The 27,558-nt window shown below is 43.0% G+C and overlaps 3 protein-coding genes across 3 annotated transcripts in view; 1 reads left to right on the plus strand and 2 right to left on the minus strand.

The window, feature by feature from the left end:
- Positions 1-23,400, plus strand: part of LOC132785890 (1-phosphatidylinositol 4,5-bisphosphate phosphodiesterase classes I and II) — a 64,263-nt gene extending 40,863 nt beyond the window's left edge. The window contains 15 exon segments of the mRNA XM_060792198.1: positions 7,357-7,494; positions 8,593-8,726; positions 9,146-9,331; positions 9,393-9,596; positions 10,046-10,228; positions 10,909-11,089; positions 11,734-11,820; positions 11,822-11,972; positions 13,998-14,173; positions 16,239-16,452; positions 16,511-17,374; positions 17,806-18,277; positions 18,374-18,742; positions 18,909-19,053; positions 19,111-23,400. Of these exon segments, the coding sequence (XP_060648181.1) occupies positions 7,357-7,494; positions 8,593-8,726; positions 9,146-9,331; positions 9,393-9,596; positions 10,046-10,228; positions 10,909-11,089; positions 11,734-11,820; positions 11,822-11,972; positions 13,998-14,173; positions 16,239-16,452; positions 16,511-17,374; positions 17,806-18,277; positions 18,374-18,742; positions 18,909-19,053; positions 19,111-19,392 (3,786 nt within the window). The 3' untranslated portion in view covers positions 19,393-23,400.
- On the minus strand, positions 2,222-4,839 carry LOC132785915 (uncharacterized). Its single transcript, XM_060792236.1, has one exon. It carries the CDS (start codon positions 4,703-4,705, stop codon positions 2,345-2,347), a length of 2,361 nt encoding a protein of 786 aa, XP_060648219.1. The 5' UTR covers positions 4,706-4,839; the 3' UTR covers positions 2,222-2,344.
- A 2-nt stretch (positions 23,401-23,402) lies between the features above and the next one.
- On the minus strand, positions 23,403-27,243 carry LOC132785917 (equilibrative nucleoside transporter 1). The gene is made up of 4 exons (XM_060792250.1): positions 26,725-27,243; positions 25,953-26,253; positions 24,796-25,275; positions 23,403-24,048 (listed from the first exon to the last, which is right to left on the minus strand). The coding sequence occupies exons 1-4, from the start codon at positions 27,031-27,033 to the stop codon at positions 23,654-23,656; spliced, it is 1,485 nt and encodes a 494-aa protein (XP_060648233.1). The 5' UTR covers positions 27,034-27,243; the 3' UTR covers positions 23,403-23,653.
- Between the last annotated feature and the right edge of the window lie 315 nt (positions 27,244-27,558).

Below are 27,558 nucleotides of genomic sequence, written 5' to 3' on the forward strand. Positions count from 1 at the left end.
ATCTTTTGAGATCTCGGTCTCAGTTACCATGACAGGCTTAGAATATTTTGGAGGCTTGGCTTTTTGTGGTTTTGGTTTCTTTTTATGTGAACCATTTGATACTTTGGAGGACTTCTTGGATATATTAGAAGGATTTGTGTAAGAGCTACCTTCGTGTGGCAGTTCAGTTTGAGAAGTTGAATCACCAGGCTTTTTTCCACCGGTGTTGGGCTTTTTTCCGCCTCCTCCTGGTTTTTTTCCACCGCCTTTGCCACCATCGCCTTTGCCACCATCTCCTTTGCCTTTACCTTTGTCCTTGTCCTTATCTCCTTTACCTTTACCACCTCCTTTGCCATCTTCTTTTCCGCCGCCTGCACCATCACCTTTGCCATCTCCCTTTCCATCGCCTTTCCCATCGCCTTTCCCATCGCCTTTCCCATCTCCTTTTCCATCGCCCTTGCCATCGCCCTTGCCATCTCCTTTGCCATCTCCTTTGCCACCGCCTTGACCATCTTTATCACCCTTCCCACCCTTACCACCTACTCCCGTACCATCACCATCATCCTCTCCGTAGCCCTCTATACCGAATCCACCTACATCTTTGCCTTCATCTGAATCCCATGAGTCTTCATCGTGTTCACCTTTGCCTTTTCCTTTTCCTTTATCTTTTCCTTTACCTTTGCCACTTTCACCGCCTGCTCCTCCACCGCCAGCACCTCCACCGCCGGCACCTCCACCGAAGCCACCATCGTCATCGGCAAATGCATTCGCATCGCAGCACTTTATGTATGCCTTCTTAAGTGGATCCCGGTAAGGCGACTTCTCAAAGCACGACACCAATTGTGCATACAACTCATCGTAGTTCTGCGGCTCGGGATAAATTTCTGGCCGCATCTCTGCCATCTCTCGCTTGAAGGCCTCTTCATATGCCACCGGATCCTCTTTGTATTTCCTCCATTCGTATTCCGTGCATTTGCTTTCAACAATGCCACATTGCAGCTCACAATACGGATGCTTTCGACGCAATCCACGCTTTGGCTTTTTCGTTGGTTTTTCCATATCGAGAGCAGCTCTCATGGCGACTCCAGGCGAATCTGCAGCAAAGGGTTGCTGTGTTGGCGGTGGACGGGGACAGTGAAGCCAGGTGTAGGCATTGCTAGCGTACAGCTTTTTCTGCACAGTCGGCATCCTGGTGATCTTCGATGTCAACAGTGGACGATTTAATATAAATGGTCCGCGAGCTTTCGTCGGCAGCTTCAGCTGTATCTGTGGCTCTTGGCAGACTGGCTTTTTCGGTAAAGGTGCCATTGGTTTTACATTGCTGACTTTATTGAGGCACTTTGAAATCACTTGATTGAACTCTATAGCCTCAGGCTTTTGTATGCCAGCTCCCACGCCGTAAAAGCCAAGAGTTTCTTTTCCTGGACTACGTTTCCAAACCTCAACGATATCATCGGTCTGCATATCAAACAGTCGATTGCAGCCACTCGCCTCTACTGCATCCGACAGCCACTCGGCAGTCTGCAGTGGACTACACTCCGATATTGGTGGCCTTATGGTGGGATATCTTTCACAGGGATGATAGTCGAATGTCCGGCAGTTCTGCATTCGCATCAAGTCTGTGGGCGTGAGTTTATTCCAGTCCAATTGCCTTTGCGCAGCTGTGAGTTTCATCTCTCTTCTGGGCGATCTGGGAGCTTTGCACAAATTGAATCGCTTCTCATTGGATTTCGACGGTTCTTGAATAAAGCTTTCACCCTTGAGGCATTCTGGTTGATTGTGATTCCATAGCGGACGCTCCAGGCCACTCACTTCCATGGCATCCGCCAGCCATTCCGCAGTTTCTACTGCACCGCATTGCGAAACTGGTGGCCTGATGCTCGGATACATTTCATCTTTGCGATATTTGTAAGTCTTGACATTCTGCATTCGCATTACATTGTATGGAGTAAGGCCTTCAGTGTATGGAAAGACTTCCTTTTGCTCTTTGCGCATTTCGAATCTCGCAGTATAGAAATCCCACAAATAGAAAATCACTAAAAATCGTGTTGACTAATTAAGACGTGCATAAAATCTGTTTTGTCGATACTTTCATAAATTACATATAAATTTTGTCTGTTCGGTTTGCAACTAAAAGTAATAATAAACTCATAAGCTGACGGGATATATCTGTCAGACGATTCTGAAGACTTAAAGTAGGCAGGCTGCTAAATTCAATAGAAAATAAAACACAATTCTATACTTTTGCTTAAAGAGAAGGAAATTTATGAATACACACAAACAGCAATATATATACCAGAATCAACCCATTACGTATACGCACTGATCGATACAAAAGACATATGTATATAGATAGATAGACTTTCTATAAACATTCACAAAAGCGTTTACAGATGCGACGCTTAAGATCCTCCAGATTGAACCTCAGCTCATTGTCCACAATGCAATGCTTGGGGCCCAATAGCTGTTGCAGCTTATACATCGCATCCAAGCAGTCACTATACTCGGCCAGCTTGGGATTAAGGCAAAACGTATCGTCGCACTCGATGGGATCACATTTGTGCAATGGAGCTCGATACTGAGGAGCCTGAGGTCTTTGGCGACAACACATTTGCCTATAATACTCTTTGAGCTGCCTACGCTTCTCTCTTCGCTTCATCTCGATAATGAGAGGCGAGTCGGGCTCCTGAAAGCGACGTCTCATAAACTCGCAGATCTCGCAAGGACAGTCCTTGACGGGCTCCTCAGCTGGTTTCTCATCAGTCTTCGGGGGTTTCTTGATAATACTTGGTTTTTTTCCAGGTGGTTTCCATATTTTAGAAGGCTTTTTAGACGGTTTCTTGTAATGACCTTCTGGCTTTTCTTTAAAAAAATCTGTGATCGTATCCCTTGACGGTACATCAATAGGGACTGCAATAGGAGGAGCAATAGGAGGAGCAATTGTCTCCTCAACAAATTCGTCACCTGTTTTACTAGTTTTTTTCGGAGGTTTTTTGCCTTTTTCGTCGTCCGACTCGTAGCCAAGCTTATCCTTACTTTTATCTTTATCCTTACTTTTATCTTTATCTGTATCCTTACTTTTATCTTTATCTCTATCCTTCCCCTTATCCTTATCATCCTTTGAAGGTTTCGCCGAATCGTCTTTTGTAGTATCATCTTTATGTGGCTTATCTTTAGCGGGTTTCTTATGAGGTTTTCCCTTAGCTGGTTTGTCTTCATCCTCTAGTTGATCATCATTAGTTTTGTCTTTATCAGGTCTCTGTTTGCCGGGCTTCTTATCAGGCTTATCCTTATCTGTTTTGTCTGGACTATCTATCGTAATATTGGGCTTTTCTTTATCCTTTTCTGGCACCAGCTTTCCATGCCCATCTTTATCGGGTTGATCAATCTCTTCCTTACCACTGTGTCTACTAGAGCTTTTTCCAGGAGGCTTTCTGCCTGGAACACGTCCTCCTCCTGCAGTGGGCACATTTCCACTACCATCCTCTGAACCGTCTTGAGTGGACTTCCAACAGCATCGTTTATAAAGTTCACATGCAGGATCTATGTTTGTATCATCCTCAAAACAAGTTAGCAATTCATCATAAAGCTCATCGTAATTCTTAGGCTCCGGCTCGATATCCTGCTCCATTTCCTCCATCTCCCGTTTAAAGGCCTCATTATATGGCTCAGGTGCTGCCTTATACTTCATCCACTCGAGATCTGTGCACTTGTTCTCGGCAAGTCCGCATTTTAAATCACAATAGTAGTGCTTCCTCCTAAGACTATGTCGTGATTTTGCAACTGGTTTCTCCATATCAAGAGCTGCATTTAAACCGATCCTCTTCTCATCGAGAAAAGGTACTTCAGCGTTTGCAGGACGCGAGCAGTAAAGATAATCGAGCACTTCTTTTGCATTCAATTTTCTCTTCACGTTTGGCATCTTACTGAGCTTCACAGCCAACAATGGTTGATTTAGCACCAGGCCGCCGCACGGCACAGTTTTCCTGGATGGCAGTTTCTGCTTTAATTTAGGGGAAGTGTACGTTTCTCTTGCGGGTTTCGGGGTGTTAACCTTGTCGAGGCACTTTGAAATTACCTTATTGAAGACAACTGCCTCAGGCGGAGGAATACCGGGGCCAACGCCGTAAAAACTAAGAGTGTGCTTGTGCGGACTTTGCTTCCACACGTCTAAGATATCGTCCTGCTCCATATCGAACAGGCGGCTACAACAATTATCCTCGAGAGCATCGACCAGCCACTCGGCCGTCTTCCCCACACTACAACGCGACACTGGCGGCCTAATGGACGGATATGTCTCTGTTTTCTGATACACATGCGTCTTGCAGTTGTGCATACGTATCAGTTCTCTGGGCGTTAGTTTGCTCCACTTCTCCGCCATTTCTGCATCTCCCAAGACCTGCGCATGGAGTCGCCGCTCTTTATCCCTACAGGGATAATCTGGCGGCGCAATCAGCTTCTTTGGTACCTTTGGCATGCTATCGGCATAGGGATTATCCTTAGTTTGCTCAAGCAACGAAGGATCGATGGGTCCACAGCCGTTGGCTTCCATTGTGGACGATAGCAGGGTGAAAGTATGGCTGGGGCTGCATTGCGATACCGGTGGCCTGATGTTGGGATACATTTCGCCTTTGCGAAACTTGAAGGATTTGCAGTTTTGCAAACGCATCACATTGTAGGGCGTAAGTCGGTTTAAGGTTTGCTCTTCCACTTTCTGGTTGCGCATTCTGAACCAACACTTAAAACTCTTTGTTTTCCTTTCTTTTTTTTGGTATTTCTGGACTTGGCCAAAACAGTTTTTTTTGTTTTAATTTTTCTGTACTTTAATTTTTACCTAATTTTAGTTTACAACGAACAAATAAAATCTGACAAGAACCGAACGAAAATTTTGTAAAGGAAATAAAAATCCGAATGACAGAGCGAAAAGAGGAGTGAAATAGGGATAGTCGAGGCATTTGGTATTCAATTTATTAGCACCTTTTAGAATCAATAAAGGACTTGCTGGGTGGTGGTAATGGGGAGAAACGGTCTAAATTTATATACGTCAGGGCTGCAGACTTGAGGCTTCAGGCTGTGCCTAACCATGCCTGGCTACATAATGAGGGTTCTTAAAATTCAAATTTCGTGCAGAGCCAAAGGATTAGCAGTGCTCCCACGCAGACACAGACAGAGACAGAGGAGAGCAAAGATAGAGGCCGATGCGGAGGCAGACACAGGCGCGAGCTGTGAGCTGCGTGAGAAGCAATTAAGATAATCACCGTAGTCATTTCCGCTTTACGCTTCCTCGCGAAAGTCCTCGCTGTCTGTTGTTGTACCTGTTCCCTTGCCAGCTTTATACTTGTGTACCTTGCGTCTGTGTTTGTCTGGGCTCTTACATTATTCAGAGCGACAAATTTGCCCGAATTAGTTTTTAGTTAAAAGCAAATTATGACGCGGCGGCAGATAAGCCTGGCCAAAAACCATGTGAGCCAGAGCCAGCTCACAGCCGGTTTTTATGGCCACGCGCCAAGGGAACTTTTACCAAAACGGATACTAAACGTTTGGCCAGAAACTCTTCGCTCCTCACCCTTATCTTTTGTCACACACACACACACAAGGCCAGTCTCGTGCTTATGCCAATGCCTGTCAGGCTCTGCTCTCCGTGTCAGTCAATCAGCGGGTAAACGCACTTGCTCAAATACCAACAACAACCAGCAACAACAACTCATTATTAGCCCCGTTTTGCATTGAAAGCAGCTTTGACCTGGAGTTTACTCAATTTTCTGGCATGGACATGGCCTTTGACTTGGCTTGTCAACTGGCAAAGTCATCGAGAAAGTATCAGGATATTGCGGACACTTTCAAAGTGGATTAAGTTGCCAAAGCGTTGGCTGAAACCGATCAGATATCAACTGACAGCTTAATCAATCAACGATCATAAAGACAGCTGCAGAATAGTTTGCAGTCGAGCATATGCTCAACTATTGAATTTTATCGGCTTTTCTCTAAGGATAATTTTTGTATAATATATTTCACATGGTCGCAGCGTGAGTGCGACAATTCGTATATTAAAATATTCATGATTAACATTCAGCACATACGAATACACCCACAGCATACTCACACACACAACAAGAACCACATATTTGTCACTGACAGTTGTCCGTTATCCAGCAGTTTGTCAACTGTCTCGACATCGGAAGTGCACACACATGTTGTACGCTGTGCTGCTGGGTTTACTGTAAATATCAAGACATGACCAGCCCGAAAGTTAATGCCAAAATCATGCTCCCGCTTCCGTTGCCCCTTTTACATCCCTGCTGTTTGTGTGTGTGTTAGTGTCATGCATTTTAAAGGACGCTGATAATCCTAAAGCTGCATGTTGGACTTGCCAGCGGGTGGCAGCAACAATGCAGTCAACAGTCGACAGTCGACGGTCGACAGTTGCTGGAGATAAGCGCCCCAGGCTGCTGACTGACACTGCAACTGCCACTCAGTCAGTCAGTCAGTCAGTCAGTTAGTCAGTCAGTCAGTCTTGGTTAGTTGGTTGGAGCACGACCAACTGCTAAACTGACAACAAAGCCAAAACTAATACCGCCGCTTGTCTCGCCAAACAGTCGCTTGTCCTGCTGCCATCTCTTGCTCCATTTTATATTTATACCCTATTGCCATCAAATGGTTAAGACTACTTTAAGGGAGCATGCAGCTCTTGCAATATCCGGGACATTGTCTTGTCCTAGCTGCAATTTCGTTATCCACATAAAAATGATCACACATTGCTCGGATTTTTCACACATTGTACTGCAATTATCCCTTAAGCTGTGAAAGTTTGGGAATTACATTGAGAAGGATTTTACTGAAAATTACTGTAGAAAACAAAGTGTAGAGTCGTGATGTTTCTACTCGTACTTGTTATGGTATCTCATAGTTGAGTTGTGCCACTTTCGCACTTGGTTTAGTTTTGTAGAACATGTTGCGTGATTATCTGGCCATCGGGTTGATTTGCATTTAACCTAGTTGTGGTTTTTTCTGTCACTCTCTATCGTTGGTGCTGTCCGCTTGTTGCCATTGTTTAGATGGGTTGATTTGCTGGGTGTGGCCCATTGGTCGCATTGTTTAAGACTTGTATTGCGCTGCGACTCGTAAATCTATTTGCTGATATTTAATTGAAATATGATGCCCTGTTGTAAGTAGTCCTCTTATCCTTTTTGCCTGCACAGTTATTTGCTTTACGAGCAGCTAAATGAGTTTTAGCCTCTCTCTCTCTCTCGGTGGATTACAACTAAGACTGAGACTGAGGCTGAGGCTGAGCAAATGGCTTCCAGTTGGGTCATAAAACTTCATCTTGGCTCTGGTAATTAATAACAGTCATACTAATGCTATGCTTTTTCATTGCAGGACGCTAAGCTGCGACAGATTGTGACGCTGGGGCCACAGGATACGCTCGAGGAGAAGACCGTCACCATTTGCCATGGCTCTGATTTTGTTAACATGACATTTGTCAACTTTTGCTGCACGCGACGGGACATTGCACAGGTGAGTGCGAACAACAAAAAAAGCAATCTAAAGCGTTTTTAGTTTTCGTTTGGCAATGCTCCAGTGCTCAACAGCTGCTCTTCATTATGGCCAATTGACAACTTGACGACATTCGAAATGTTCAATGCGAAGAAATAGTCAATAGATTGATAGCTCAGAAAGTGGGTCAAAGACATTTGGGAATCGAAAGAACTGTTAAAAGCGATTTGAAGTCGAGTCGATTGGGGCACCTTGGGACACACCTGTCCTCAGTTGTCGGTCGTCGGTCGTGGGGCTATTTTTAACCGTTTGCCAAATGCGCGTAAAAATATAACTGACGGAACACATTTTATTGATTTAACATAATGGCTTGCTGTTGTGTGTATGAATGTGAGTGTGGGTGTGAGTATGAGTGTGTGTGCCACACCCTCTATTGTATGTCTGACTGGACACAGTCGCAACTAAGCGTCCTTGCTCCTACTTCGCTCTTGGCCTGGTCAAAATCAATGTTCTATATTTTAACACGCCGCAGTCGGAAGCGGAGACGGAGAGTGGGGACGTGGACAAGGGAGGGGAGGTTGGTGAGCTGGCATGTGCGTTGTTATTGTTATTATTTTTGGCACGCGTCGCGCACATTTCTATAAACAAAACTGGATGCCAAAATTTCATAAACTTTTACGGAATTTCGGGCACCACAAATATATGTATGTATAATATAAATAAAGTAAACAAACATGCAGCTTTTGGCAATGCATGTTGCAACAACTCAAATTGACTGAGAGTAGGAGGGAGGCTATTAGTTTTTTCTCTCTTAGTTACTATAGACCACAAATTGCTAAAGTTATATAGTTTTTTGTATGTAGTCAATGATCCGCAGAGGAAACAGAAACAGAAACAGTTCAACCACTAAGTAGAGCTTTTAGTTTTTTTGGCAGTGGAATGTGGCACAATCGGAACATTTGAATTTATTCTGCAACGTTGACACAACCTCCTTTATGGGATAGCTTCGATTGTGATTGTGAATTTAAGAAATCTCAAGTGATTTATTTGCATTTGCCAACTGTCGAGAGTCTGACCTTATACCCTTTGGCTTGTTTGTGTTTTTTTGTCTTTTTGCAGATCTGGTCGGATGGCCTCATCAAACTGGCCTACAGCCTGGCCCAGCTGAATGGCTCGGCGATTATGTTCCTGCAGAAGGCCCACACAAAGCTCTGTCTGCAGGTGGACAAAAGCGGTCGCATACCAGTGAAAAAGTAATTGCCACTGTCGCAGTGTAGTATGATAGTAATCCCAACCCTAACCCCAACTCTCAAGTTTGACCCCAACTCTGTGACTCGACCGTGAACCCAGCTGGGTTGTTGTCAAAGTTTTGGGCTTGGGCTTGAGCTTGGTGTTGGCTTTTGTGCATTGTGCGTTGAAGCATTTGACAATATTTGTTAAGTGTTGCCTAGAAAATTGAAATTTACGCCAATTTCTTTCTTTACACTTTATTCCTATCCCTCTCACACTTACTTCTGGCAACGCAACAATTCAATGTGGCCGAAACGTGGCTCATGCATCACTGACGACGACGACGACAACACAACATCATCAACACCAACCGCATTGTCTGGCTGATACCCTTAACACACACCTCGCCTCGTCTGTGTTTTCCTGGTCGTGACCACTTTAGCATCATTAAACTTTTTGCGCAGAATAAAGAGGATCGGAAACGTGTCGAGAAGGCGCTGGACGTGACCGGCTTGCCATCGGGCAAAGTCGATAGCATATCGGTGGCGAAATTTCAATTTGAGGACTTTTACAATCTGTACAAATATCTGACGCAGCGTTCCGAAGTCGAACGTCTCTTCGACACCATGTGAGTCGACCCTTTGTAGCCAACTGTAGTCTAACCTCTAACCCAATATCTTCTGTTTTAGTTGTGGCACAGACAAGGCAAAGCGCAAATGCATGTCCATCGCTCAGCTGGTGGAGTTCCTCAACAAGACGCAACGCGATCCGCGCCTCAATGAGATACTCTATCCATATGCAAATCCTGCTCGCGCCAAAGAACTCATTCAACAATACGAGCCCAACAAGTTTAACGCACAAAAGGGCCAACTCAGCTTGGATGGCTTTTTGAGGTAAGTCTCTCTCTCCCTCTCCCACCCTTCCCCGCCCTGCTCTTCATACTGCAAACATTGTTAGGCAGTCGGTAGTCGGAGGTAGGCCTCGGGGCCTGCGACTGACTGACAGCTTATCCAGCTCAGGCAACGCGCCTGTTAGAGTCACTTCACGGCACTTCAAGCACACAACAGCACGCGCCTTGCATATGACGCGCAAAAGACGAAGACGAAGGCTAAGACGGCAACGCAGAGGGGGACGACAGTGCTGAGGATGCCGTTGCGTCCTTCACATATGCAGAATATAAAACACACAACGAGTGCCGCTTCACAAGTTTGTTAACGCCTTGAGTCATGCGAAGTGCAACTTATTGAAATTGCTGTCTGACTAAAAAGAACTTGTACTTTCACATTCAAAATGTTGTTACTCTATGATAAACATAAGCTAACCACTTCTCTTTATTTTACAGGTATCTCATGGGCGATGATAATCCAATCATGGCGCCCAATAAGCTTGATCTCTGCGATGATATGGATCACCCGCTGTCGCACTACTTCATCAACTCCTCACACAACACCTACCTGACTGGCCATCAGCTGACGGGCAAATCCTCTGTGGAAATATACAGGCAATGCCTTCTCGCCGGCTGCAGGTGAGTGTCCACTCAAGCACACGACACCACCACGACACGCCATGACAGGCGGCAAATGGGCGTGGCCGTAAGGTGCTTTTAATGACGCAATTAAATGGGACATGCACATGAATACAAATGTCTGTTGCGGTCAGTTTGGATGCTGGCGGTGACCTTGATGCGACTTTACGCTGTCCATTGAAGGCCACTCCACACACACTGACACACATTCACACACACACACACACTGACAGACACACACTCATAGAGTCGTCACACTCACATCTACATACAATGTGTCAGGTGTTTTGTGCATTTTTGCTGCTGCGTTGCCTTTTAGCACAACGGAAATTGCATGGTCGCCATTTTTACTGCCGCCATTTTCATCATCAACATGGCTGACTCGCTGACTCTCTGTTGCTGTCGCTGCCGGCGTCGCTGCCGGCGTCGCTGTCGACGTTGATGATGCACACACATCACAAAATTTATTGACGCAAAAGTCGTTCCGCTGCCGCAGCCAAGGACATTTTAAACGTTTCTCTTTTCTTTATTTTTTCGCGCATTGCTGTTTTTCGCTTCCTTTTTTTTGTTGGTTGTTTGCGCTACGTCGTCTGATAAACAATTTTTATGCTTGAACCATTTTTTGTGGATTTTCGTCAGTTAATTTTATCGCTTCACATTCAATGTGTTTTTTGTTCCAGATGCGTCGAGCTAGACTTTTGGAATGGTCGCACCGAGGAGCCAGTCATCGTCCATGGCTACACGTTTGTGCCCGAAATCTTTGCCAAGGACGTGCTTGAGGCCATCGCGGAGAGTGCATTTAAAACATCCGAATACCCTGTGATATTAAGTTTTGAGAATCACTGCAATCCCAGGCAACAGGTGAATATTGACCCGCATTTCGACAAAAACAGTTGCCAGTCAGAAAGTAACGCGTCCTAAACTAATAAAACAGTGGCTGAATGACGAGGCCTCTCTCTCTCTCTCCCTCTCCCTCTACTCCCGCTGTAGGCAAACAATCCGTCAGTGGGCAAACAGAGAACTTACACGTTCACATGTATGTAGTCCCAGCTGAGGGATCGGGGCAGGTGAGAGGAGGGGAGTAGAAAAAGAAGAAAGAGGGGAAAGAGCACACAGCGAACTGTGCGCCGTGGTAAATCTCAGAAGCCACTCCAAAGGTAATTGCCTGATGCTTCAGCTCCACGAGATAATAACAAAGGCAAACTTTTTATGGGCCGACGCAAAGCAAAAGTTGCGAGGGGGGGGAGGGGGCAAAGAGGGGCCACTGTGCAAAAGTTTAACCATTAAAAGTAGTAATATAAACTAAATTTACCATGGGGAACACAGGTAAACAGAAGCAAACGAAGCCACACGAAAGTTATCAACATACGTGAATGCCTCAACTCGATTTCCTCTTCTCTTTCATTTTTTTCGGGGGAGGGGGAGGAAAAACTCATCAAATTTCAGTTAGCAGACAGTTAAGCAACTAACTTCCCTTTTTCCCCAAAATCCATTCTGTGTTATAGGCGAAAATTGCCAATTATTGCCGCGAAATCTTTGGCGATATGCTGCTGGACAAGCCGCTGGATTCGCATCCGTTGGAACCCAATTTGGGATTTGCCACCGCCATCGATGCTGCGTCGCAAGATCATCATCAAGAACAAGAAGAAGCACCATCATCACCATCACCATCATCACAAGAAGCCGTCGGCGTTGGGACAGGGAACGCCAGCTGCCAGCAATAAACTCACAACAGCCAACTCAGGTGAGTTTCGGTTGCCATACATGGCGTATGCGTAATGCCAACTAACTTTTATATTCTCGTGTAGCTGTTGTTCTTGTTGTTGTTGTTGTTATTGTTATTGATGTTATTGTTTTGCTGCTGATGCTACATATGTTACGACGGCATCATCACGCCCTTTTCACCGTCGCCCGCCACGATGTTTTCTTTGTTTAGCACCTGGCAAATGCAAATGAGCTCCACGCACGCAGCTGTCTTCTGTTGTTCTTTGCATAGACTACTCGTAGTACTTCTTACTTCTTCTTACTGCTTAGCCATACTTCTTAACGTGTTTTCCCAACTATATTCCAACTTTATTCGCAAGAAAAGTATTTAGATAAGCCAGCACACACACACACACAACCACACAAAGTGCTAAAGCCCTCGACCTGCTGAGCTGCTCAAGTTAATCTAATTTATTTTGCTTGACTTGCAACACGCATTAAGTGATTGATCACTACGATTAATGAACACGCTTCTTCAATAAATAGTAATAATAAATCCAACTAAAATCGAACTCAAAGTAAAAAGAATATTTTCAATTTAATCGTCTTGGTTTAAGAACCCTCTTATTGAAAAGCAGCAATAATTTCAACAAAGCTCGAACCCAAAGTTCGAAGAATATTTTGAATTAGATCGCTTCGATTCAAGACAATGCTTCTTTAATAAAAAGTAACAAATATTTTCAACAAAATATCGAACCTAAAGTACAAAGAAAAAATAACACACTTATTCATTAAAAAGTAACAATAATTTCAATAATATATCGAACCTAAAGTACAAAGAAAAAATAACATACTTATTCATTAAGAAGTAACAATAATTTCAACAATATATAGAACCTAAAGTACAAAGAATACTATCAACACAATGCTAAACAAGGGAATTAGTCTGTACTACCTTCTACTATCTTTATCTTTAAAGGGTATATAATAAGATACTCGCTGAATGCAAATCTGTTTTAGTAACAATAATTTCAACAAAATATCGAACCTAAAGTACAAAGAATACTATCAACACAATGCTAAACAAAGGAATTAGTCTATACTACCTTCTACTATCTTTATCTTTAAAGGGTATATAATAAGATACTCACTGAATGCAAATCTGTTTTAGTTGCGAACAAGTTGTGCTCAGCTTTACAACAGAGTTTTGTCTACCAGCCACGATTACCGAGTACTTTATCTCGCCCATATGTTATGTGTACTAGTATAGTTTAAGGGGCAGTTTTAACCCTTCATCTTGTGCACTGACTGTCTGGTGTTCCGCACTCGTATAAAGTTTTATTAGTATTTTGCATATAAATGTATTTAGTTGGCGTTGGCATGGCATTGGCTTGGTGCCTGCCCGCCTGGCTAATGGGCCGCAGAGACAGCGACAACGTCCTGTTGAACACTGCGTGTCCTGCAGGAGCCATTTGCATGCACAACTGCACAATTTAGCCACGCCCTTGCCGCCCCCCTCCCTCTCGGGAACAGCGCCAGTTGAGTTGACATTTCGCTCATGAATTGCAAAAAGCCAATTTATAAATGCAAATGACTTTTGCCACTGGCTGCAGTCGCAGTCGCAGCCGCAGTCGGGAGCAACTTGCAGATCCCAGTTGAACACAGCAGCATGGCAATTGCCAGGGAATATTTCTGGTCTGGCAATCATTTTCGTCGCCCTCGCACCCAACCTAATCCCAGAGCAATTGGCTGCGCCTGTGCAAGGTCTTTTCCCCTCTCCCTCTTCTCCAATCTCCTGCTGCTGCTGTTCGCAATATTATACAAGAGAGAGTGTAATGCGATTAATTTATTTTATTATTTATTGTACTGAGCAATTATTTAAAAAGCTTTTTGCTTTTGACAACTTGTGTGAACAAAAAATTGTAATATATTTACATTTATTTCGATTTGCATTCCATTTTTATGTATAATTTTATTTTTTATGCCACTTCGACAGCCACTGCCGTTGGCATTGGAATTCTGTTTATTCAATAACATTTTTTTCCCCTCTTATTGCAATCTGCAGTTGATGCGGCAGCCAAGGCGGCTTCAGCTGCGGCAGCAGCTGCCAATGCGCAACAAGTGGCTGCCGCAGCGCAGGACGAAGGAGGCGGAGCGGCGGCAGGACGCGTATTGACAGGCGCCGCAAATGGCGACATTGTCAGCGGAGCAGGAGGAGGAGGACATGCGCCGCCACTGCAAGTAAGTATAAGTATAAAAGCAAAGCTCAAGTGTGTATGTGTGTGTGTGGGTGTGACTGAAGTGTGCGAATGTGTGTGTGTGAGCATGCCTGTAATTGCATTTAATAGCAGCACACGCACACGTTCCTTTCTCTATTTGCGATGCCAACGTGGGACTCGCTTGATTTGTCGCACTGTTTATCTCTGTGTGTACACAACACTCCCCCATTCTCCCCTCGCTCCTCACCTCCTTTGACCTTAGCTTCCCACGCCCACGCAGCAAAGCGAGAGCAAAAGAGTATTACGGTTGTTGTTTTTGATGTTGATTGTCGTCGTTGTCGGTGTTTACGCTCTGAGTTTACATATGTCGTAATGACAGCGCCATACCAACACACACACACACACACACATACTCCTCCACACGCCCACACACCCGCACATAAATGGATAAATTCGAGAGCTGCTTGATGACCAGTGACAGTCAACGAAGCGTCAACCAGAAAAAGGGTTCCTCGACTCGACTCAACTCAACTCGACTCAACAATTGATGACGATAATAATGAGGCATCCTGATACCCGCCCGAACGAGATAAGTGAAGATAACTGTGGCTAAAAGCATCACAGCGACTTGTTCCAAATTAAATGTGCGTCTCCATTAAGAAATCAGTTAGTGGCCCTTCAAAGTCTTCCGCGAAAAATCAACAAAGTTCAATAAATTCCTCGAATTTTCATTTTCATGAGTTCTCAGTGGTTTAATAACGTAATTGTATGGATTATAGATCAGTTATAAAGCGCATTTTAACGAGTTGCTGTGAATTTTGTCCACTTTCAACTAAGGTCTAAACAAACTGCCATGAAAATGCAATAAAATTCGACTTAAATTGGTCTTAAATTAACTCAAGTTCAACCAATTTAAAGTAAGTCCTATTCCTCGAATATTCTTTTACTAAAACTCTTCAATTCTCAAGTTAACTCAAGTTCAAAGTAAGTCCTCAACAGGTTTAATTTCTTGAGTATTCCTACCATCACTATTTCCATCTTCACTAATTTGCAAATCAAATGTTAAGCTTAAGCTTGAACTCAACTAAATCAGACTGCAGCATAACGAATGCTTTTCAAATAGAGCCCGAATGAGTTGTGTAAACTCAGCAAGATTAAAGATATTAGTTATCTTAATGAAAACTCCCACTTCAACGGCTCCCATGCGGCTGTCAACAAAGTGGTGTCCATATCCTTGGTCAATGTACGGGGTTTAATGGCTCTGTGAGCCTCACGAGCATTATGCATATTAATTTAATTGCACAGTTTGCTATTAGAGCACAACATTATTCATGATTTTTGGGGGGCGCTGTTGCATAACCAGAGGCAGAGGACGCAAACCGCAACCAAAACCAACGACCGACGAGTTGTGTGTGGGGCTCAAATGTGAGCTAATGGCAACGGATGTTGCTCTTCCGTTGTGGCCAGAGAGTCCAGAGCACACACACACAACCACACTCATGCATTGCAGTTTGAACTGCACTGGACTGCATTTTTGGGCTCATTAGCCACACGAGATGCAGATGCGTTGCGGTCAGGGTCGATGAGAGTGGAGAGTCGAGTAAATAGAGACTAAATAGAGGAACAACTGTCGGATAAAGCAGAAAGCTGTCACAATTATAGCTGGTGTTGCCTTTTGAAAGCGAAATCGATTCAATGCGCGACGTCAATGGGAAAATCGAAATGGAGAAAGGCAATTGAGACTGCTGAGACTGCTGAGACTGCTGCTGCCATCGTTGTCCTTGCATTATGAATGACTTTATGCAATGCACAATGTATTGTGCGATATGCACTCCATTGTGCGCTGCTCCTTCGTCCTTTCTGCCCCCCGAGGGGCAACATAATCTGCACGATTTTCTTGCCATTATGCGCTGCTTGCATTATCGACCCCATTGACTCCGTTCGCTTTCCTCCACAGCTGCAGATACAACCTTATAATGGCTTTTATATTGGCAGCTGCTTTCGCTCGCCACTCGCCTTCACATCCAATTTAAGAGCTTAGCTTTGGATTTTGACCAATTTTGTGCTTTGTCTCTTTAAATTCGCAGCAAATCCGACAGAGCTCAAAGGACAGCACTGGCTCCTCCGACTCGGACAGCTCCAGCGACGATGAATCCCTGCCCAATACAACGCCCAGTCTGCCCAGCGGCAACGAGCCACCTCCAGAGAAGGCACAAAAGGAAACCGAGGCGGGTGCCGAGATCTCAGCGCTGGTCAACTACGTGCAGCCTATTCACTTTAGCTCCTTCGAGAATGCAGAAAGTGAGTCCAAGTCAGACATAAACGAAACTCCCACTGATTACCTTCCTATACTTTACAGAGAAGAACCGCTGCTATGAAATGTCCTCGTTTGATGAGAAGCAGGCAACGACGCTGCTCAAGGAGCGACCCATTGAGTTTGTCAACTACAACAAGCATCAGTTGTCGAGAGTTTATCCCGCCGGCACACGCTTCGATAGCTCCAACTTTATGCCGCAACTGTTCTGGAATGCTGGCTGCCAGCTGGTCGCACTCAATTTCCAGACACTCGATCTGGCCATGCAACTAAATCTGGGCATCTTCGAGTACAACGCACGCTCCGGCTATCTGCTAAAGCCAGAGTTCATGCGACGCTCTGACCGACGACTCGATCCCTTCGCCGAGAGCACCGTGGACGGCATCATTGCGGGCACCGTCTCCATCACTGTGCTCTCCGGCCAGTTTCTCACCGACAAGCGTGTCAACACCTTTGTCGAGGTCGATATGTACGGTCTGCCTGCGGATACGGTGCGCAAGAAGTTTCGCACCAAGACAGTGCGCGATAATGGCATGAATCCGGTCTACGATGAGGATCCCTTCGTTTTCAAAAAGGTGGTGCTTCCGGAACTGGCCAGCATTCGTGTGGCAGCCTACGAGGAGAGTGGCAAGTTAATTGGTCATCGAGTGTTGCCCGTGATTGGTCTTTGTCCCGGCTATCGTCATGTGAATCTCCGCTCCGAGGTGGGACAACCCATTGCGCTGGCTTCGCTCTTCTTGTGCGTCGTTGTCAAGGATTATGTGCCCGACGATCTGTCCAACTTTGCCGAGGCGCTGGCCAATCCCATCAAGTATCAGAGCGAGCTGGAGAAGCGCGACATTCAGCTGTCGGTGCTGACCGACGACACGGATGCGGTGGCTAATGCGGATGAGGATCTGTCCAAGTCGTGTAAGTTGTTCGTTTTGTAGTTGCCTCTTAGTCTGTTATGTAGTCGATTGAGGACGACTCTGTGTAGCATTCCGAGTTGCGTTTTAATTTACTTTCTTTTCTTTCTACTTTTCTTTTGTATGTCAAATGTAACTTTCGGTTAAAAACTTTTGGATTTTGGATTTGGTTAAACCACCACCACAACCACCACAACCACAACCACCGCACACGCACCCACCAACCCCCAAAAACCACCAAACACACAATCTATAAATACCACACAAAACAATAAATAAAAAACGGTTGACGGACACACAAACTGCACCCAACAAAAACTTCCGACTCCACTTTTTCCTTTTATTCCCCAACTATTTTTCTCGCTCGCTCTCTTGCTCTCTCTCTCTGTCTCTTCGCTCTCTGCTCTTTCTGCTCGAATGTCTCTGATCCTCCAGTCGTTTTCGTCCAAGTAGGTGGCCAAAAGAAGGAGCTACGTCCGGTGGAATCGTTAGCCACCTCACCCAAGCATCGCGCCAGCATTTCCACAGTCGCCGCTCTCAGCGTGGAGATGCCCGCCGATCGCACCGATGGCGGACGCCACAACGATGACAACGTATCGATTGTCACAACTGGCATTCAGCATCAGCATTCGCTGGATCAATCCGTGACCACATCCATCAGACAGGTGGAATCCTCGCAGTTTGATGTCGAGCAGGTGTTGGCGGAACCATTGGAGAAAATACTCGATCACAAATCGGTGCGCGAGAAGCGTCTGGAGATGGAGAAGAAGCTTGAATCGCTGCGCAAGAAACACGACAAGGAGAAGCTCAAGATCGCTGGCCAAAAGATGAGTCCCCTCGATGGCGGCAAGAAACCCAAATTCACCATCACCAACAAGCTGGTGAAGCGCCTCAGCAACAAGAGTCTGTAAGTGTGCAGCGGGCGACTTTGTGGGTTCCACTAAAGAGTGGAGGCACTGCCAGACGACGCCATTGAAATTAGTAATTGTTTCTCTCCATACAGCGAGCCCGGCATCGAAGTTCCCCCCTGCCCTCTCGATCTAGGCGACAGCAGCGAGGAGAGCGCCGGCGCCGGCGAACTCAGCGAAGAGGCTACCGGCTCCAGTAGCCTCGAAGGCACCCAAGAGTCGCGACTCCGCTACGCGTGCCGTGAGTATACATCGCAGTATCGGGAACTGCAGGAGAAGTACCATGAGGCCATCTACACGGCAGCGGAGAAGGTGCTGAAGAACTCGCAGACTAGTCAAATGAAGCAGCTGAAGGCGTCGCTGGACAAGGTGACCGGCGAGGTGATGCATCAGCTGCAGGAGGCGCGACGCAACGAGGTCAAGAACTTGGCCACCGTGCACAGAGATCGCGACGAGCTGGTCAGGTAGGGTTAAGAAATTTAAAATATCTTTTGAGTTCTAGATAGAGAAAACATTCTAGAATCCTACACCGTTTTTCATTCATGAAGCAAGAAACAAGTTCTTGAAAAGCAAGATTAAGATAATGATAATATCTGATTAATATTCCTAATCTCTCTCTCTCTTCGACAGAATGAAACGAGAGGTGGCCAGCTCTGTGGTGGAGCGAGGCGTAGCAGAACGTGTGCGTCTCAAGCAGACGTTTGACAAGCGCACGGATGAGCTGCAGAAGACGCACGATGCAGTGCGCAATGGTCTCGCAGAACATCGCTCAAAGGTACAAAATAAAGAAATCAACTCAAATTTTCAACTGATTGGGCAACTTGTTTTGCAGGCGCGTCAAATACTCGACAAGGATGCGGAATCTCGCAGCTGCGTCTCGAACAGTGGCTTCCTGGTGCTCTTCCATGGGCCGCATCATCATGGCTGTTCAGCAGCATCCGCTGCCTCTGGCGGTGCCGCAAACTCCACAATCTCTGGCAATAATCTCACACTCAGCCTGGATGTTGGCGGTGCCGTCGGCGGTGGTGCTGGCGGTGGTGCCATGGCCATATCCCCGGCCAAATCGCACAATAGCATTACGGCCGCATCGGCGACAACGGAGATGAAGACGTAAATCCAAAATCGAAAGGATTACAGAGGATCTTTTTTAATGGCATCATAGTTGCAAAGTTGTTCTTCGGTTTTCAGTATTCGCGGCAAAACACAAAAAACAAAAAACAAAAAAAAGAAAGCAAAAAAACAAAAAACAAGTCTTCGTAGCGTTAGGCGAGATCGATCGATCGATCATTGGGATCGCGACTCGCGTTAGTTTTATAACTGAGAAATACGTTTTTCTTACTGAACAAACTAGCTGTACTATCTCTCTCTATGTCTATGTAGTGTAACTGTAACAGTCGGTGTATTTATATCCATGTACTGTATATGTATGTATCTATATCTCTATGCCGCACCATACTACGGTTTCTTCCTATTCGAACTATTCGCTGAAACTCTGAGTGTCTAACCTTTTAAGCATAAACTATATACATATATTTATTTAAACAAAAAACTACTTGTAAAACGAGCAGGAAAGTAGAAAAGGATTGATTGATGAATGATGACGATGACGTTGACGATGACGATGAGGAATGAAGGATGCTAAATATGTGCTCCATTTTCTACTATTAAATGTGGTTGTGTGTATTACTTTTTTTACTTTTACATTAATTTAAACATATATACAATATACTATATATGATGTGTATATTATTTGTTAATGCTCTTGCACAAAAATTGTGAATCGAATCTCGCGCAAAACAAAAGAAAGCACAAGTCTAAAATGCCAACATTTAGTCAATTTCTTTGGTTGGCTCAACAAACTATATATTTATTTATGCTTGTTTTTAGTCACTATACTATTACTTACTATTTTTTTAGTTCTTTAGTTTAGTTTTTACTCAATGAAAAACCTCTAATAAACAATTCTCTGTCCAACTGTTTTTATTTTATCGGAAAAATAAGAAGAAAAACAAAAGAACAACTTTCTTTCGTGTATTCTTTTTCCCCCTCTTTCCCCACAATTCACACATGCACACACACATACACGCACACAGACGACGCACAACCTACAACACCAAATATCAAGTATCAACAAAAAAATATAGCGTGCTACAGTTTGAGCAGCACTGCGAAACTGTTCACGCTTCTAGCGACAATCAAAACCAACAAAACAAAAACTAAGAAGGAAAATTTAATATGAAAATGAAGCAGAAAAAGAAGCAGGAGAATATCTTTTTAATGTGGAACTCTTTGTTTGTAACCAATCTACGATTATCATTTGATTTGATTAGGTAAAACCCAAGCTGCCTTGTAACGAAATCCAAAATTTCAGCATTACATGTGCTAAGTCCACAAAAAGTCTATACAATATATGATGTATGCATACATGTAAAATGAGAGCAAATCAAAACAAATCAAAAACGAAACAAAACGAAAAACAAATTGCGAAATGCGACTTTAAACCAACTATAAAAAAAACTCAAGTTGAAAGAACATTTCACTGGACGGCAGAACCACCTTAGATGTTGTAATTTCCTATACTAACAAAAAAGAAATCGAATACTTTCCAAAAGCTAGAGAATTTGATGAAATTTTCTTCCACCCTGCCCCTCTCTAAACCTCTAAACACCCCAAATCCGAATCCCACTAAATTGATGTTGTGTAATGTGTTAAAAGTAGAGTTACTCTTGTTGTTGTACAATACCAGCAGAAATCCAACAAATAGCGGCAAGCAATATTATAACCCTGCCCCGCCCCCGCCCCCAAAAACCATCCACAATCCCATCCCACAAAAAATAGGTGAATACAATATATAAGTATGTGTGTGTTTTTTTTCATAGTAATCTCATAATGATCATCCCCACGATGATCATCATGATGATAATGTTCTTTGTCTTAATGTGTCTATCGGTGTTTAGCGAACAAGTGTGTTTAGCACTTTTTTCATATCTATGTGTATGTTATATATGTATAACAGTAATTGGCCCACGATTCAATAGTATAACAGAGTATAACAAATAAAGTATTGTAATAGTTTTTGGTGTTGTATGTATGTACATATGTCCATAAGCATAACTAACTCTCTGTCTGTATCTGTGTGTTGTCGTTGTTGTTGTTGTTGTTGTTGTTCTTGTTATTGTTGTTGTAGTTGCAGCGCTTATTTCAAATTTTCATTTCTTTTGCTTTTCCTTAACAATGCATGCGCCTCCCCCTCGCCCCCTCATCCATATTTCTTTGATTATGCTTTAATCGATATTCGTTGTTGTTCTCTTGTGTGTGTGTTTCATAAAAAATAAGTTAAGTGAAAAGTAAAAAAAAAAAACACTAAATATACGAAATTGGTAACTAACAAGCAAAAACGGTGTTTAACACCAAAAAGCAAACAAAATTGAAAGAAAAAAACAACAATTTAGGCCCTGACAAACAAATTGAATGTTATTAAATAAATTTATGGATATATTCCAAACCCAAACAACAAACGAATTTGTTGTTGCATAAGTATTACTATAAAAACATTACATCAATAATAATATTAATAATAATTAAAATGGAATAACAATTTAGCTAAATGAATGTTTAGACCAGACCTAGAACATATTTATTGTACGTAATGTATGCATATTAAAGAACTCCCATTGTTAACTGAACTTGCAAAAGCAAAAAAGAATTTACAAACTAAATAACTATTGAATTAAGCAGACAATTGCATACTCACTTTTACAATTGTGCACCACACAAGTACATTCCCAGTTAAATACGTTTTAAATGTGAATTTCAAATATTGCAACCCAATGTGCCCGAAAGCCTTGCCGTTTGATTATTTTTTCTGTCAAATATGTTTAAACGTGCAAAAGACTTACCTTTACAACAACAACAGCACATCTTGTCACCACAAGTCGAAAAGGGACAGCATATAAGATCGTCGCAATGCTGGCCTTGAATAAACACTCACATACACAAAACGAAAACCAAGATGGCAGCCTCTAACTTTACCGGTGTCGCGTACTCACACTAACACACAAGAAAAAAAATTAAAAAATGCACTGGCTTTCTGCCCATGCAGAATTTGCAAATTATTGCAAAACACATTTTAAACACAACACTAGGGCTCCAATTTACATAATATAAATGCTTGCACACATTTTCATTTCAGCTTTGTAGCTTGCCTACAGGAGCACCCACACTAACACTCACACATAAGCACTAAAAAAAATGCTCGCGCGCGGCTTCTTTTCACACACACGCGTAGACTGCAAATTTTTTGCAATGCCTCTATCATTAAAGGATGACGCGCACTCACACTAACACAAAAAAAATGAAAAAATGCGTGCACTGGCTTTCTGCCCATGCAGAATTTGCAAATTATTGCAAAGCGCATTTTAAACACAACACTAGAGCTCCAATTGATATTAAATAAATGCTTGCACACATTTTAATTTAAGCTTTGCAGCCTGTTTATTGGAGCACCCACACTGACACTACACTCACACTCACAAGCACTGAAAAAAATGCGCGCGCGGCTCCTTTTCACGCACACACACACGCGAACACTTTTCAAAATTTTTGCAATGCGATTAAAAAGAAAACTACGACACTAATTAACGACCAACGAGTATCCACGAAAGGCTAACCATACCGACTCTACATTTATATACTTTTCCGCGCACAAATTAAACATTTAACACAATTTTTTTTTATTTAAACGCGCAACAAGTGCAGAACAACTGCAAGCGAAGTAACGGAACGGAATTAAACTGGCGTTGCCACTAGGTTGAAATCAGTTGGACACAGTCCAATTGGCAACGTGCCGATAGTTGACATTTGAATTTGAGCGGCAGCTGGGCACATTAGGGCAAAATAAAAACAAAACCAAATATAACTTCCCAATTTGATGTGCAAAACTATGTTAGTTAAAATATTTGCAATGGAGTTCATATAAAATATACGAAAATGGCATACAATTTAAATACAGAACAAAAAGAGAATTGAACCTAAATTTAATCCACATTGTTGTTGTGATCTGCAGAAAAAAAAAAAAACAAATACCATAATAAACGTTGAACAAAGTGAATAACCTTAAAAACGAAGCTTACATTTATTTTTGATTATCTTGTTCGAGTGTATAAAAACGTATTAACTTACAGGTAAGACATTAACGTACAGAACGCTGGACACATAAATAATTTCACTTTTGATATGTCGCAAGCTTTGCAGACATTGGCAAACTTGAGCATTACAATTAATTAAAATAACACATACAAAATTCATTCAGCTATGTCAAGTTGTAAAACATGAAATCTATCTAAGGCACCTTTTTTGAGACATTATTAAAACAATCACAACATCTGCACGAATGCCAGACTCAATACCGAGCCAATGGCCATGCCCACACTCAAGGAGGCGGCCATTATGGATGAGGCCAACTCCTTCTCGTGCTGCTCCACGCTCCGTGGCGCCATGATGAGCAGGATATTCGTCAGATAACCGTTGGACAGGGCAAACACAATGATCATGGTAATGAACGTGTAATCGTGCTGCACCAGAATGGGCAGAAAGTGATGCTCACTGCTGTTCGAAAGCAGGAAGCACGGAACCAGGATGATGCGCACCACGGTGAGGAGAAGCGTTGTGTGTTGATTCGTCGGACGCTCCAAGAATCCAGCGATCAAACGGCCAAAGTAGTCGCCACAATTGAAGAACAAGTAGTTCACCACAGGCAGATAGTAGACATCTAAAAAAAGAGAGCAGTGATTAACTTTGATTGCACTTTGATTTACAAATTTAACAATTTCTCATATAATTAAACAAATCCTATAATAAAAAAGAAACTACTTTAAGTAAAATTCATATGTAATTGCATCACGCTTCAACATTTTTGAGATTTTTCGTTTAGATCTCGATAAAGTCCGCTATTAAACATGCGTCAACAAAGCCCTCAAGTATTTTGTAATACTTGGAAAAGAATAATTGCCCGAAATCAACAATTATAGTGTTGTGTATGATTACGCATATATTTTTTCTCATTCGATATCAAGAAAATTAGCAGATAACAAATAACTCATGAAATAAACCCACTCATACATATACGATAATACCAAATTTAAAACTAAACCGAATACCGAATATCTTTACTTTGTAATTGAAATTATTTTGAATTTATTATAAGCTTTTACTTTAAGTTTGTTTTACTTTGTCTCAGAATGAAATTAACTTTCTTTTAAGTCTATTCTAAGCTTTTACTCTCTCGTCATTTAAAATGAATCTATATTTTGTGGTCGCAATGCATTTTAAACTGCTAAAAAAACTAACTAACAACTCACACTTTAATAGAATGAATCATATTTAAAAATACTATACTAATATACTACTGTTTTATATAAAATATATATAATCTAAATATACAAAAGGCCTTAGAATGGCCTGACTAATCTATTAAGAAAGTTTTTCTTACTCTATAATAATAATTCAGCTAACTTACCGCTCCACTCTGTGTGGTTGGCTGAGTACTCCGACTGCATGAGTATCGTCACCGCCGGATAAACCGAAAGCGTCGTTGCATAGAGCAGAGCCAGACACACAACATGAATGTAGATCTTGCTCATCACTTGCCGCAGTATTGGCTCGAGAGGCACGCCCGTCTCTGCCACCTCGTTGCGACTGTGCGATGGCTGCGCACTAATCACTTTGTACTTATCTCCGCCCTCCAGATAGTACTTGAAGTACGCCTGTCTGCTCATTGCAATGTAGCTGACGATGCAGAAGAAGATCAGCACTGCGCCCATGCAAAAGAACACAAATGCCGTTGCCGAGGGACCAGCATCAAAGGCCAGCACGAGGATGAAGGCCAAGGCAGTTAGAATACCGCCCAAAGCCTGTCCACTGACCACAGCTGTCATGTACTCCGAGGGAAACAGTCCAGCGACGCCGTACAAAGCTCCCGACATTGTGGCCGCAGAACCTTAAAACATTCACATCATTAGTAAGGGCAATAAAAGTGCTCACTTAAACAGAACTGTTCACAATCTGCTTTACAAGTTAATATTGAAGCTGACTTTATAAAATGCAATAAAGGCTTTCATTCCTTGTTTCAGATCTTTATGAAGTCTTGGGAATCTATTACATATTATCGGAAGAAATATTATAGTTGCTCATATCTAATTGTTTAAGGGAGCGGACACATCGACAGACGAACTTAGAGCTTTATGGGGATGGATAAATGCAATTCTATATTCACCTTCATCACTTATTATCTTCTATTTTATATATTTACGTTGCTTTTCTATCAGAAATTTTGAGAATCAAAATAAAATGAAGGAGCAAATAATTGTTGTCTTTCATCTTCTATTTTCTACTTTTATGTTGGTACAATCCTTAAGTTTTGAGAATCAATGAAAAATACACTTATTTAAGTTTCATGCAAATAACTTGATTCTTCGTAGTAACTTTTATGGGGGAGATATTACTATCTTTCAAGCATAGTTGCTGATAGTTGATTATGCAAACGGACAGAAGATTTACTTTAATACTTTATGAAGTTGGAGATATCACTGAGTATCCAACAAATCTAACTTCTCTACAAAAAGTGAACAGTTCTAATTAAGTCAACATTTACTAAATATAAAATCAACTACTCACAATTTAGTACAACGACAATGATGAGTGTGATGAGAAAGAATTGTTCCTGCCACTTGTCTGTGTTGACCTCAACGAATCCCGTCGTGATGCCAAACAGCACCAAGATGGTGCAGAGCGTGCCCAGCATCTTGGCCCGCAGTGTGACATGATGACCATAGACGGCGTTGAGCAATAGGAATGTGGTGCCCGAGATGGTGGCAGTCAAGGTTAGATCGCAGGTGAAACTCTTCTGTAGAGGCGTCAGCTCATCCACATCGAAGGTGTTATTCGATGTTGTGTTGCGGAACTTGTACTTCCAATACTGTGAATGAAATGGAGCATGAGATGAGGGTGTCACGTTGAGCAGATGGTGCCAAGGGGGGATGACTTGGCTCGACTTGGATTGAGTCAACCAAAAGTAGCGTAAACAAAGAAAAACTAAAGACGATAATAACAAAACAAAACAACAACAATGCAATAAACGGGAAGCGAGAGAGAAAGAGAGAGCGAGAGAGAAAGAGAGAGAGAGCGATAAGAAAAACCTTAGACTGCAAAGCAAATGTTATGTGTACTTTGCTTTTTATACCCGGTACCCAAATGCTAAAAGGGTATTCCAGCTCGATGCAACTGTAAGCTGAATATAATTCAGTACCGTAGTAGTTAATGATGTCATGCAATTAATGACATTTTAATTAACGGGTATCTCGCAGTCGTTCACTCTCTTCTCCCACTTGCTTCACTTTGTAATCAATTGTTGTGAATGGAGGAGATGCGGGTCGCATCATTTACTTACATCCTCTGCGGTCACAAAGAAATTCCATGGCGTCATGGTGCCAATACCCAGCAGATAGAACACGCAGTAGGTCAGAGCCGAGCCCGAGCTGGGAGCAGTGCTCATTAGCACCACTTCATCATGCTCCCGCTCCAGCAGGCAGCGCTCATCATCGATGTTATACTCATCTCTGTGTGGCGAGAAGGCGGGCACAAAGGCAGCTCCTCCGCCACCTCCTTCATCACCATCCCCGCTAAGCATGGGCTCATCGTTTGCTGGCTCCTCCTCATGGTCCACCAACCGCTGGCGATCATCTGCGTTGCGTTGCATGGCAGGCGTGGAATGTCAACAACTTGTTTAAATCACTTTTATTCAGCAGCTTCAATTTTATCAACAGTTGTTTTGCTGAGTTGCGCGCTTTCATGCGTTCTTCTTGTTTATTATTGTTGCGCCACTCAATGCACAACCAATATTAATTAATCAACAGCGCAAAAAAATACGCTCAGCTTTGTGTTACGCGTTTTGCTCTCTCTCGGAATCCAACGCAACAGCTGGCCAGCAGTGTGACCGCACGGTCAATGCAAACATATACCATCAGACCTTGCAAAAATATACCAAAACACATTAAATTAAATTAACGCGGTCAGGCAAAGAAGTAGAAGGAAGGAAATTAGAATAAAATTAATTGATAACCTATTAACATAATATTAAAAATATTGCAAATGTCTATTACTTAATTTAATAATTTTTCATTTTCAATCGCACGCGCTGCCAACCATTGCTTGACAAGCAGAGTTGCCATGCGAACTGCCAAAGCGCTGCCACACGCTTGAAAGCTGCCAACTTGCTTGCAAG

This window comes from Drosophila nasuta, chromosome 2L (genome assembly GCF_023558535.2).
Source record: "Drosophila nasuta strain 15112-1781.00 chromosome 2L, ASM2355853v1, whole genome shotgun sequence".
NCBI classification, from domain to species: domain Eukaryota; kingdom Metazoa; phylum Arthropoda; class Insecta; order Diptera; family Drosophilidae; genus Drosophila; species Drosophila nasuta.

Bases quoted from the DNA above. Each gene is read 5' to 3' on its own strand.
- LOC132785917 (XM_060792250.1), bottom strand. From the start codon at position 27,033: ATGCAACGCAACGCAGATGATCGCCAGCGGTTGGTGGACCATGAGGAG. The intron at 25,276-25,952 runs GTGAGTAGTTGA...GAATGTTTTAAG, and splicing joins CATTGTCGTTGTACTAAATT to GTTCTGCGGCCACAATGTCG. The intron at 24,049-24,795 runs GTAAGTTAGCTG...CTCTTTTTTTAG, and splicing joins CAACCACACAGAGTGGAGCG to ATGTCTACTATCTGCCTGTG.
- LOC132785915 (XM_060792236.1), bottom strand. From the start codon at position 4,705: ATGCGCAACCAGAAAGTGGAAGAGCAAACCTTAAACCGACTTACGCCC.